At 49.3% G+C, this 13,296-nt stretch overlaps 2 protein-coding genes across 4 annotated transcripts in view; one reads left to right on the forward strand and one right to left on the reverse strand.

Annotated features, from left to right (window-relative positions):
* Nucleotides 1–11,692, reverse strand: part of ANKRD27 (ankyrin repeat domain 27) — a 51,840-nt gene extending 40,148 nt beyond the window's left edge. For all 3 annotated transcript variants that reach the window (XM_077754638.1, XM_077754639.1, XM_077754637.1), the window contains exons 1-2: nucleotides 11,590–11,692; nucleotides 877–1,008 (exon numbers count right to left, since the gene is read on the reverse strand). In XM_077754638.1, coding sequence (XP_077610764.1) covers nucleotides 877–978 — 102 coding nt within the window. In that variant the 5' untranslated portion in view covers nucleotides 979–1,008; nucleotides 11,590–11,692. The remainder of the gene's footprint in view (nucleotides 1–876; nucleotides 1,009–11,589) is intronic.
* A 708-nt stretch (nucleotides 11,693–12,400) lies between these two features.
* RGS9BP (regulator of G protein signaling 9 binding protein) overlaps nucleotides 12,401–13,296 on the forward strand; it is a 3,024-nt gene continuing 2,128 nt past the window's right edge. Inside the window, 2 exon segments of the mRNA XM_077754641.1 lie at nucleotides 12,401–13,112; nucleotides 13,114–13,296. Of these exon segments, the coding sequence (XP_077610767.1) occupies nucleotides 12,775–13,112; nucleotides 13,114–13,296 (521 nt within the window). The 5' untranslated portion in view covers nucleotides 12,401–12,774.

Here is a 13,296-nt window from a genome sequence, read left to right on the forward strand (position 1 = left end):
CTTGCCCAGAGTAGCATTTAAAAACTGCCGTGAAAGGAGCAGAAGATAATGTCTCTGGTGAATTTTAGAAGATTCTTATTCTCTTCTTGGAAACAGCTATAGTCTTCAGTTGCGTGAGAGTGTGTGTGTGTGTGTGTGTGTGTGTGTGTGTGTGTGTGAGAAACCCCTGCCCGCAAAGCGGGAACCCAGGCTGAGAAGAGGGCAACACACACAGAGAAGCACAAAGAAAGGGAAGGCACCAAGCATTCTGTGTGGCGCAGGGCCGTGGACACAGGAGGCTGCCGTCGTCCTTGTCACCACCCGAGAACTGGAAAGTTCTGCGCTGTGGGGCTGGCCTCCCTGCAGGCAGCAGGTTCCCCAGCGACCGACTGGGGTTTCTCTTACGTGCTCCCCTCCCCCTGCAGTCTGGATGCCTCATTATTCCACCAGGTCCTCCCCTTTAGGGAGTGCCTTGCACAGCAACATACGAATGCGTTTACACGCTCCCTTGCCCCATGTGAGTGGGTACACACCTTGCAGACAAGGACCCTAAGGCACTGAGGGAAATACAATGTCCGCCCCCAGAAGCTAACATGGAAACAAGAGAAACAGACGTGAATACCATGAGATCAGCATCAACAGGGACTGTCAATAACGTCATCAGAGAAAGGATTACACTTGAGGCTGGTGCAGTTCCAGGAGGCTTCCTGGAGGAGGCAGCTCCTGGTGGTCCCTCTCTGTTCACATATCGAGCATGGTCAGGGGCTTGTTGTACTGAGCAAGTTTATAACTGACTCCCTCTACGCTTAACCAAAGTCGACAGTATGTCTGGCCTCGTTGGCACTGCCTGGTCCACACCTGACGAAGAAGGACAACCCTAAGGGTCGAGGCACTTACAATGCCATGGATTTGGGCCACCTTGTTGCATAAGTCAGGACGCCACTTCTGAAGAGCCAGGTAGAAAGGGTTTTTCAGGAGATCTTCATCATACAGAGCCATATGGACTTCAGATGGGGCAGAGATGGTCTCCTGGGACAAGAAAAGAAACAGCAGTAAATGATCACACTCAGATTTATATAACACAGAAAAGTCCTGTTCTGGAATTGTCTAAAAAGCTTCTCTGACACATATTATTCTCCTCTACAGACTTAACACTCCATCAGGAAATATCAAAGATAACCCACCAATTCTAAGATGACTTGTTTTACTGGCTAATCTTGTTAAACTCTAAATCATGGCAAAAAATAAAAATGGCTACTTTTAGAACATCCTATGTGACCAAAATTATGACATGTTAAATATATGTATGTATTTTTAATGAAATACTTTAAGCATACGGGAACGATAGAAATCTGCCATCCCAGATTACCAGATCTAATGCTTTACATATTTGCCTCAGGTTTTCTTTTAAGAAATAAAGTATATCAGAACAGACTGGAATCCTCCCCTCTCTGCGCCCCTCTGATCCAATTCCCTCCTCCTCTTTCTTACTCATGTTACTATCCCTTTAATACGTGTATATTCATAAGTAATATAAAATATTCTTTTAGGAACTTCGACATTTACATATGTGGCTTCACACTACAAGTGTCCTGGAACATACCTTTTCCAATCAACATGTTTTAAAATCCTAGCCATGCCGATCCATACAGCTCTCATTCTTTCGCAAACTTCGGCCGTATAGTTCTTTTAAGGGAACACAGCATAATCTATTTATCTGATATCCTATAGTCGCAATGCATCCACGTTTCCAGGACTACAAACAATGCTGGAATGAACTTGCTCACGCTCCTACAGGTATACCATTAGCACATATGTGGGAACGCCCACCTGCACTGCCACCAGAGGCTGACAACACTGGACTGCTTTCTACTTCCATGAACAGAGAATGAGTGCACCCCTTCCTCACACCACAACCTAGCCAATCTTTGTTAGTATCATCCAATTATCTCCTTTCTGCCAGTCTGAGAGTATAAAATGGTATTTTTTGCTGTTTTTAATTTTCATTTCTCTAAAATTGAACATCGGCGTGCCTGAGTGGCTCAGTCGGTTGAGCGTCTGGCTCTTGGTTTCGGTTCAGGTCATGACCTCGCAGTTCATGGGCTCAAGCCCCACGTTGGGCTCTGCACTGACAGTGCAGAGCCTGCTTGGGATTCTCTCTCTCCCTCCCTCTCTGCCCCTTCCCTGCTCACGCGGTCTCTCTCTCAAAATAAATAAACTTAAACAAACAAAAAAGAAATTGAACATCATTTCCTTATGTTCTATAAATTACCTTATCACATCTTGCGCCCACTTTTTACACAGGTTGTTGGCCTTTATCTTACCATTTATAGTTCTTTATGTATCTGGATACTAAAAGGTGTTGTGAATATCCTCTCCCAATCTGTGACCTGCCTCCTCATGGCTGTTTTCAAAAATAGAAATGTTTGATTTTAACGTGCCTGAACCTGTCAACCCTTGCCTTAATGGTCAGTGTTTTGTGGATCTTAGGAAATCTGGAGTACATTTCTGCAGCAAAGTGGCTTTGCCATTCCCCCGAAGGTATGGCAGGGAAGATGGAGTCTACCTCCCCAGCCCTTGAATCTGAGCCAGCCCTGTGACTGCGTTAGCCAACCGGTAGAGAGAAGTGATGCTCGGAGATTTCAGGGCATCAGCCTCAAGGGGCTGCAGATTCCACACCCATTCTCTTGGCATCCTGACACCATCAAGCTATGAAGAAGCCCGTGAGGGGTACCTGGTGGCTCAGTTGGTTAAGTATCCAACTTCGGCCCAGGTCATGCTCTCACAGTTCGTGGGTTCGAGCCCCGTGTTGGACTCTGTGCTGACAGCTGAGAGCCTGGAGGCTGCTTAAGATTCTGTGTCTCCTTCTCTCTCTCTTTCTCTGCCCCTCCCCCACTCATGCTTCGTCTCGCTCAAAAATAAATAAAAACATTTTAAAAACTCAAAAAAAAAAAAAAAAGCCCATGGGATGAAGGACCATGGGGGGAAGAGAGCCCCATGTGGTCCAGTGTGTACAGCCAGCCACCCACCAGCTGAACACAGCCGTGTGAGTCCAGGTGAGACTAGCAGAAGAACCCCCCTGCCAGCCCATGAATAGCAGTTTTTTTTTTTAAATTTTTTTTTTTAATGTTTTATTTATTTCCAGGAGAGAGAGACAGCATGAGCAGGGGAGGGTCAGAGAGAGAGGGAGTCACAGACTGAAACAGGCTCCAGGCTCTGAGCTGGCAGTCAGCACAGAGCCCGACACGGGGCCCGAACCCACGACCCGCGAGATCATGACCTAAGCGAAAGTCGGACGCTTAACCGACTAAGCCACCCAGGCGCCCCACGAATAGCAGTTTTAAGCCACTAAGTTTTGAGCTGGTTTATTATGCAACAAAGCCTACCTGAAAGCATATCCTTTCAACTCTAAGACCATAGTCACTATAATTACTAAGAATCTTTGTCTTTATTTACGCTATAAATTAGACATCTAATTTCTTTCCTATATGGTAAGCTATCTTGGGCTGTTTGGGCTACTATCACAAAAAGCAAAGATTGGTGGCTTAAATTTACCTCTCATAATTCTGGAGGCTGGCAGATTTGGTTCTTGATGAGGGCCCATTTCCTAGTTTGTAGGCTGCCACCGCCTCGCTGTGTCCTTACATGATGAGAGTTCTCCTGTCTTTTCCTCCTTTTACAAGGCTGTTGGTTCCATCATGAGGGCCCCACTCTCAGGACCTAATCTAACCCCAAGTGAATCTCAATGCCCCACCATCACATTATCATCACATTAAGGATTAGGACTTCAACATATCAATGGGGAGAGGCACAAAAATTCAGTCCATAGCCTAAGCCAATTGTCCCATCATTCTTTTTTGAATGGTCTATCCCTTTCACACTGGCCAGTAATGCTACCTTTGCTATATTCCAAGTTCCTATATATGTTTAGCTTGTTTCTGAGCTCTACTCTATTTCAACGGTCTAGACCAGTGCCATCCAACATTTGAGAAATGTAATTACATACACACTATGCATAAACACATATGTATAAAATTTTCTAGTAGTCACATTAAAAAAGAAATCGGTAAGGGGCACCTGGGTGGCTCAGTCAGTTAAGCATCCAACTTCGGCTCAGGTCATGATCTCACGGTTCATGGGCTCAAGCTCTGCATCAGTCTCTGTGCTGACAGCTCTGAGCCTGGAGCCTGTTTTGGATTCTGTGTCTCCCTCTCTCTCTGCTCTGCCCCCCCAAAAATAAACATTTAAAAATTTTCAAATAAAAAAATGGGCAAAATTTATTTTAATAATATATTTATTCTAATATATCTAAAATATTATATTTTCAACATGTGATCAATATTTTTAAACTACTGGGGCGCCTGGGTGGCTTAGTCGGTTAAGCGTCCGACTTTCGCTTAGGTCATGATCTCACGGTTCGTGGGTTCGGGCCCCGCGTCGGGCTCTGTGCTGACTGCCAGCTCAGAGCCTGGAGCCTGTTTCAGTCTGTGACTCCCTCTCTCTCTGACCCTCCCCTGCTCACGCTGTCTCTCTCTCTCTCCTAGAAATAAATAAAACATTTAAAAAAATATTTTAAAACTATTAGTGACACATCTTACAGTCTTTATCACCCCTACTAAATCTTTGAAATTTGGTGTGTACTTTACATTCACTTTTCAATTCATACTAGCCGCATTCAAGTGCTTCATTGCCACATATGGCTAGTGGCTACTATACTGGACAGAGCTGGGCTAGACCACATTATTTCTCCTGACTATAGCTTCCTAATAAGCCTTGATGGCTCATAAAGGTCTCCCTCCTTGTTCTCTAAAATTGTCTGGCTATTCCTAATTTTTTGCAGTATCACATAAATTAAAATTAGTTAATCAATTCCATGAAAAATCCTCTTGGGATTTTTATTAGAAATGCACTAAATTTATGGACTGGAGAGTCAACAGCTTTATAATAATGAATCTCATCATCCATGGACATGGTATGTCTTTTCATGTATGTCTTCTATGTCCTTCAATTAAATTTTCTCCATAAAAATCACAGATTATATACAATTTTTATTAAACATTATTTACATATTCCGTATAGATTTTCTCCTGTTGTAAATGAGGCTTCCATTGCCCCTGGTCTGCTCCATTTACCATACATCAGTGTGGTGTCCCTGAGCTATCAGAGAGGAATATGAAAAATGGGCACAGAAAAAGATTCTGAGCCTTCATCTCAGACAGTGCAAAGGAGAATACAAACACCTGTCTTGTGGGATTCCCATTTACATGCCACCTTCAGTATTTTTGTCATACTGCATAGCGGTGTACCACCACTTACTGCTGGCCCCCCTGGTGTCTTTGTGAGAATTAGAAAAAGGCACCCAGTCCTCCCAGTGGGCACAGTCCTGTGGCAGGGGACATGGTTTGGTAAGTAGCTCCTAGGCTATTTATCAGCCCCAGGTTGCCAATATATCCCTCCCTGAGGCAGGGCACCTGTGTATAAATACTCTGCATAATTATACACAATGGCTCTACTGCTAGTGTTTGACATATTCCTTTAAACACCTACTCTCTTTTAAAATGTATTCTATTTATTTTTTTAGGCATATTTATTTATTTTGAGAGCGAAAGAGAAAAGCACAAGCAGGGAAGAGGCAGAGAGAGATGGAGAGAGAGAATCCCAAGCAGGCTCCTTGCTGTCATCATAGAGCCTGATGTGGAGCATGATCCCACAAACAGTGAAATCACGATCTGAGTCGAAATCAAGAACTGGACACTTAACTGAGCCACCTACGTGCCCTTAAAATTTATTTTAAAAAGAACCCTTATTACAACTTTAAATACAAAAAGAGTATCACTCCTATAAAATAGGTAATCTTAAAAATTACAAAAACAATCAATGTTAAAACCTTGCTAGATACTACTACCTGCCAAACACTCTGAACCTGAGCCTGAGACCTCTTCACTGAAAAGGGAAAATAGCAACTATTAAAGAACATCAAGTACTTATCCTTGATAGAGTAAGATGAATGAAATAGGAATGAAAAACGGAATTGCTTTCTTACTATGTTGGAATATTGTTATATTCCAAAATGCCTTCTTGGGAAAATACCAGGACAGTAGCCATAAGTACATGCATTCTGAATTCTATCTGTTACAGCTAATGATAAAAATAGCAACTATTTGATGGAGCACCTGGGTGGCTCAGTGGGTTGAGTGACTTCAGCTCAGGGCATGATCCTGCAATTCAGGAGTTTGAGCCCCACATCGGGCTCTCTGCTATCAGCGCAGAACATGCTTCAGATCCTCTCTCTCTCTTCTCTGTCCCTCCCCTACTTGCATTCTCTCAAAAATAAATAAACACTAAAAAAAAAACCAAAAACCCAACAACTACCTGAGAGCATCTTTGTTTGGTTCAGGCACTGAGATAACTTCTACGTATCTTCAGCCCTTCATGATAACTATAGACAACTAACTATAATTAATGCTTATAATAACTATTGATATCATTGGTCCCATATGCTGCAGATGCAGAAATTGAGGCTCAGTTGGCCAACTCAAGGTTAAACACGTCAGAACTGATTCTAACAGCCACCCCTTCGACCACATCAGAATTGATTCTAACATCCACCCCTTTGACCACTACACCCATTGTGTAAAATAAGTAAGCCTGGATTAAGGGTTATTTCATGAGTCACAGATGAACAGATTCCCCCAAAGGAAAAGTCACCACGATGGACAGCCACATAGGCCCTATACTGAAGTCCCCTGTTCCGGTCCAGCTAGAACTGTCTCTGCCGCAGGCCCTCCTGGGGCCTGTCTGAAGGAGGCCCCTGAGCTCCCTGCAAATCCTCTTAGAGGAGGGGCCTAGCATGAAAAAGGCTACATATAATCCCTTCCTGGGCCCCAGAGATGGCTCTGTAACAATTCAGGTATCTGAATTGTTGAATTCAATTATTACTGGAGCCCAAATAATCCTTTTACGAGTCCCTACCAGAACGACTGGATAATGTGATTTTGCTGTGACAGGGTCACTAGAAAACAAAAATTCTTCCTGGTTTCTGACACAGTTGGTTCTATACGGCAGAGTGCTAAAGAAAAGACCCCTTGGACAGAAACTGCATGAGCGACTGGATGCGATACGGGCAGAATGAAGCTGGGAAGGGATACTCCTGCTCCTTAAACAAGATGCCAGCTCAGCGTCAACACCTCTACACCCAAGATGGAGGCGACACGGGCAGGCTCTGATGGAGGAAGTGACAACCTAGCTGGGAGGCAAAGAATGTGCATCAGCACAGTAAAACCAACCCAGAGCAGTGCTGGGGCAGGTAAGGACCAGACAAGAGAAGGGAGAAGCAGGGAAGGGGGGTGGGGGGGGAGAATAGGGAGCAGAAGCCTCCCTGACAGGGACCAGAGTAAGCCAAAGGTTTGCAAAGCAGGAACAGAAACCCAAGAGTACACTTTTTTTTGACTAGATGAGTGAGTCCAGGGAAATAACAAGAATCCAAATAGTGCCGGTCAGAGAGGGGCAGCAAGGTAAAGAGGGCTCCTGAAGGCCACATAAAAACATCCCATTCAGGGATGCCTGGGTGGCTCGGTTGGTTAAGTGTCCAACTTTTGATTTCGGCTCAGGTCCTGACCCCAGCATCATAGGATCGAGCCCCACAATGGGCTCCATGCTGAGCATGGAGCCTGCTTGGGTTTTCTCTCTCTCTCCCTCTGCCCCTCTCTCCCACTTGTGTACACCCCCCCTCAAAAAAAGAAATACAATGAAAAAAATTTTTATAAACAAAGAAAACATTGCATTCAAATGCAGGAAACACACAAGACTGAGCAAGCATGCTGGTGAATGGGACAGAGCTTGCTGTGTTCCAGTCCCAAGTCATCTGTTTCCTCTGGGACATCATTCCTCCTGGTTGCCACTGACTGAACTCTCTGTCCAGGAGTAAGGATTCCAAGGGCTCTGTCTAGTACCATTGTGAACCTTTTCATCCCAGTGTTAAAAACCTTTAGTAATCAGGGGCGCCTAGGTGGCTCGGTCCGTTGGGCATCCGACTTTGGCTCAGGTCATGATTTCACGGTTCATGGGTTCAAGCCCCACATCGGGCTCTGTGCTGTCAGCTCAGAGCCTTGAGCCTGTTTCAGATTCTGTGTCTCCCTCTCTCTCTGACCCTCCCCTGCTCATGCTGTCTCTCTCTCTCTCTCTTAGAAATAAATAAAACATTAAAAAAAATTTTTTTTTAAACATGTAATAATCCAATACAATCTGGTGCTTAAATGCCAGAATGGAATTCTCCTACAGAGGTCAATACTTAAAATAGGTTAACACCCTGAACAAGTTTACTGGCCAGAAGTAGCTTTAGATTTTAAAAGAACGTGCAAAGTAAACAGATTCTTCCTTATAAAACTGGAAAGATGAGTAAATCCTTTTATGAGACACCTTTAAGAAAAAATTCCACCCCTAATGAAGCTCAAATGATAGGATGATTTGCAGCAAATCCAATGTGAAAATTAGTCGCAGATACCAAACCCCCTGAGCATGCATATCTGAGGTTCCTCTACGAACAGGAGAGCCAGGCAAGGTCTCAAACGAGCACCGGACATTTCAAGAGGTGGTATGCACGCTTGTGGTTTTGTGGTCTTCAACAGTCCCATCAGCCACAATGAGGCTGGGTGGTCAGGGACCATCTGGTGACAGCGTGCAACCTCGCCCAGCAGAATCTAACACAGGAGAAAGTCTGTGCCTCCCAGAGTTAAACTCCCGGCTGAAATCTTACCACTATGGTCGCCCCCACCCTTCCAGGGCCCTCACCCAATATCTTGACCAGGCGTATTTTCCAAATGATGAGCAACGTTCTCCAACTAGCTTAATTTGTGATTCAGAAGGAAAAGGCGAAAAGGGAAAGCTTTCGAATTCATCTACATTTACTAGCAAATGGAAGCAGTTGGATGATGTAACGTATGGTATTACAGTCACTTAGGTTCTTCCGGCCTGTAACACCTAGAGATCCTATCCATATTTTTCTCAAAGCTCTTCTTCAAAGCATCCAGCCTGTGTCTGGCCACCTGGCTCACAGTAGGCAGGCTGTAACTGGGTCGTCCACTTGAACAAAATGATAGTGGGCTGCTGGAGGAAGCGCAAGCTCCCAGGGAGGGGTCATCTCTCATAGGAGCTGGAAAATCCACTGCCCTTATCCAGGGGAGGGGGAGGGGCTGGCCCCAGGCAGCCATGCAGGTGCTGGCAAAAAGCCAGAAACGAACAGTGTGCTCAGAGCTGGCTAAACACAGTGACAGCTGGAATGTGGAGGGCCACACAGGGAGAGAAGGCCTCAGAGCTGGAAGAGGATTGTGACCACTAAGGCAGCAGGAGAGTTTGGAGGAGCACAACCTCCCCTCCAACCACACCATCACCTGCTCCAGAACTTGCCAGAGGAGCCACTAGCACCCGACTTGTGCCAGAATCTCGTGCAGAAAGGCGGGAGTTTTGAGGGCCACTTCTTGGTGCCTCTCGGACATAGGAGGTCTGGATTGGGGTCTGAATCCTTTCTAGGGCTGGTATCTATCATCACGTGGTCACATTCCCCTGCTCCTCTAGGAGAGGATTAAGTTAGTGGCCACCAATCTAATTCTAATAAAGGGAGAGCCCCTATGGAAACACTGGGAGACACAGTCAAGACGTTGACTGCAGACACTACTGCTTGCTCTCCAGGCGATGCTGCCGGACAGAGTGATTTCAGATGGCAAGCCCAAGTCAAGAGAGGAAACCCACAGTAGCTTCAACTGCTTTCCTGTCACTGGGGCTAGACACAAGTATCCGTCCCTGCTCCTATCCTGCACTTCTCCCTCAGAGCCTCCTGCCTCCCGATCTTACTCAAACCGGTCCGCATGAAAAGACAACAAGGCGATCTTTCCAACACTGAGGTCTGTACAGTGCCGTCTCCCTTATCCTCAGTTTCGTCTTCCAGTTTTGGTTCCCCATGGTCAACTGGGGTCTGGAAACAGAAGCTCCTCCTTCTGACAGATGGTCAGAGTCAAGAGTAGCTAACACAATATCATAATACCCTTATCATTCCCCTCTCTTCATCTCATCATGTAGGCATTTTATCATCTCACATCATCACCGGAAGAGTGAGTGTGGTACCGTAAGATATTTGGAGAGAGCCCACGTTTATGTAACTTTTATCACAGTGCATCATTCCTAACCGTTCTATTTTATTCGTTATTTTTGTTAATCTCTTACTGTGCCAAGTTTATATATTAAACTCATCACAGGTATGTGGGTATAAGAAAAACAGTATAGGATTTGGTACTATCCAAAGTTTCTGGCATCCACCAGGGGTCTTGGAAAACATCCCCCACGGATTAAAGGGGGCTACTACATTCTTCAAGGACTTACCTACTTGAACTTCCTACTAGATGGACTCTCCATTTCTCTGCCTGGCATTAAGGACCTCTCATTCTGGCCTTCCACTTTTCTCAGCAGCCTCATCTCCCTCAAAGTGATGGGTTCTCCCTCCTATCCATTTCTCGAGAGCTACTCTTCCCTTGCCATGGCCCCATCTGGCCAGTAGGTGGCTAAGACCCACCCCAGCAGAGAATGGCCAAGGCTTGGACCATCCAAGCCCTGGCCACAAACGGCCTCAAACAGATAAAAGGACAGAGAGCTCAGTGAGAGGGAACTCTGGGGTCCGGCGCTCTGAATCCTCTGGACGGCCTCAATCTGGTGCTGGGAGAGGCAGACTCAAAACACTCTCACTTAGATCCCCTGCTCTTCTCTGGGGCTGGTGGGAGGGTACCTTAATCAAAATAGGGTACTCGCCCCATGAAACCCATAAGCTTGGAAAACCCCAGCTCGCATACAATTAGTCCCTCCAGTCTCGCCAGTCCCTCCCTCCCTGAATGTCCTAAATCCTCAATGAAGACGCGTCACTTGCTTCGTGGTGGCCCAGCACAGGTTTCGGTTTCTAGTGTCCAAGTCCCCAACATCTCCTGGCTCACGAGCCCATGACAGTCTATGTTCAACAAAAAGAACTGGACAGACCCAGAATCTGGAACATCTCTTGGTGCTTAAGTTTTCCTGGAGTAAATTTTACCCAGCAGGACGAGATGGCTGGCTGACAGGGATTCCCTCCTCCTTCCCTGCGCCTTCACCATCCCCGGGGACCGCAAGGCCCGAGGCTCCGGACCCCCACCCACATCCTGCTCCTCCAGCCGCCGAGTCAGGCAGTCAGCGAACGACCCGAGGCCACTCAGCGCTTGAGCCACGGCCCCGCCCACTGCCCCCAAGTCCGAGCTCTCAGCCCCCCGCACCCGCCGACCCGTCCCGTAGTCGCAGGGGTCAAAGGGCACATTCTTCGCCATCCCCCAGTCCGCACACGAGGGGCAGAGCAAGCCCGACTGCCGACCGGACCCGAAGAGTTCGGGCGGGCGGCCCAACCAGCGAGGAGCTGGGGTCTTGGGGGGCCGCCCATGGGCAGCCAGCTCAGCCTGGGGCGCCGCGGGGCTCCCGCCACGGAGAGAAAAGAGCCCCTCCCCCTTCCAGCTCCGGGGCCCCGCCCGGCCTCTAGGCCCCGAGGCGCAGCCGTCCCGGGGGAAGAGAGGCGCGGGATGAGACAGGAGGGAGGACACTTACTTAAAAGCCTACATAGTTTCACTTCCTGCTCTTCCCGGAGCGGTGGCGACACCTCCTGGGCCCTCGACTCCGACCTAGGTGCCCACCACCCCAGCGCAGCAGTTCTGCTCCACCGCCCACCCCTTTACTCCGCCGTTGGGCGGAGCCTCACCTGGTCAGCCCAATGAGCGACCGTTCTTATCTAGAGTGACGTGTGCGCAGAGCAATCATTGAGCCCGCCCAGCCGGGGTGGGGCTCAGGCGGCACACAGCGCTTCCTACTCAGGCGGGACCAGCCTGGAGCCGCGGACTGCGCGTGCCCAGAAAGGGAGGAGGCGGGGCCGAAAGCTGATCTGACTCGAGAGGTGGGGTCCAAGCTTGGTCCCTGGAAAGCGGGCCGGATCTGGATAGAGGGAACCAGGGAGTCGTCCCTTCCTGCGGGTCACCGTTTACTGCTAGCTTCCGAGGACGAAGTCCTCCAGTACTACAAGGCACACCACTACGTCGCTGGCAGGGACTGGGAGTTAGGGTCCCTGGGTTCAGTTTCCCTCACTTGCGTGGACGTCACGTGGCCTAGGCTCTCTTTTTACCTGTGCCTCAGTTTCCCCATCTTTACGATACTGGACGGTTGGAACTGCCGAACCCTAGTCTCCAAAACTGTAACGGGGTGCAGAGGAGGGGGACATGGGGGCCCTACACGTGACCTCCCCGCGCGGGGCCCCGCCCATCCCTGGACCAAGGGTTGCAAGCGCGCCAGGAGGACGGGCGGGGGTGGGCGGATCCTAAGAAACCCGACCCGGCAGCCTTTGGCTTTGGCTAAGGCGCCGCGCGAGGCTCGGCGGCTGCTACCGCTGGCGACCGCACGGGAGAAAGATGGGGACCGCAATCCGGGCTTCGCAAAGGACCATCGTGGAGGCGAGAGCGGGGCAGAGACTCGGCGTGTGACTTGGAGCGCATCAGGGGATGATGAACGAGGGGATGGGAGATACCTAACGGGGCTCTCTCTCTGCGTCCGGTCCGCGGAGGCGCACGTCGTGGGGCCCGAGAGGCTCGGTCGACAGCGGCAGCACCGAGCTAGTCTCGGGCCATGAGAAGCGCGCAGACCGCCCGGCCCCGGGCTGCCGTCGTGGCTGGCCGCGTCCTGCCGAGCTGAGAGCGTGGGGCGAAGAGGGGTGCGGGCGGCCGGGCTGCACCCGAGCGCACCGCCATGGCAAGGGAGGAGTGCAAGGCGTTGCTGGACGCTCTCAACAAGACGACCGCATGCTACCACCACTTGGTGCTGACCGTCGGCGGCTCGGCGGACTCGCAAAACCTGCGCGAGGAGCTGCAGAAGACGCGCCACAAGGCACAGAAGCTGGCGGTGGCCATCCGCGCCCCGCTGACAGCCGCACTTCGCGATCGGGGCCTGGCGGCCGAGGAGCGCGCGGAGTTCGAGCGCCTCTGGGTGTCCTTCTCCGGCTGCCTGGACCTGCTGGAAGCCGACATGCGGCGTGCGCTGGCTCTCGGCACCGCGTTCCCGCTGCACACTCCGCGGCGGCCGCTCGTGCNCGGGCGTAGCGGCGCGCGCCCTGAGCGCCCGCAGCCTGCGGCACGAGGCGGAGCGCGACTTCGACGTGGACGACCTGCGCGAGCTGGAGCAGGAGATCCTTCAGGTGAGCGAGATGATCCACGACATGGAGATGAAGGTCAACGTGCCCCGTTGGACCGTGCAGGCCCGCCAAACGGCGGG

Source organism: Crocuta crocuta, unplaced genomic scaffold (genome assembly GCF_008692635.1).
Source record: "Crocuta crocuta isolate KB4526 unplaced genomic scaffold, BGI_CrCroc_1.0 scaffold121, whole genome shotgun sequence".
Taxonomy (NCBI): domain Eukaryota; kingdom Metazoa; phylum Chordata; class Mammalia; order Carnivora; family Hyaenidae; genus Crocuta; species Crocuta crocuta.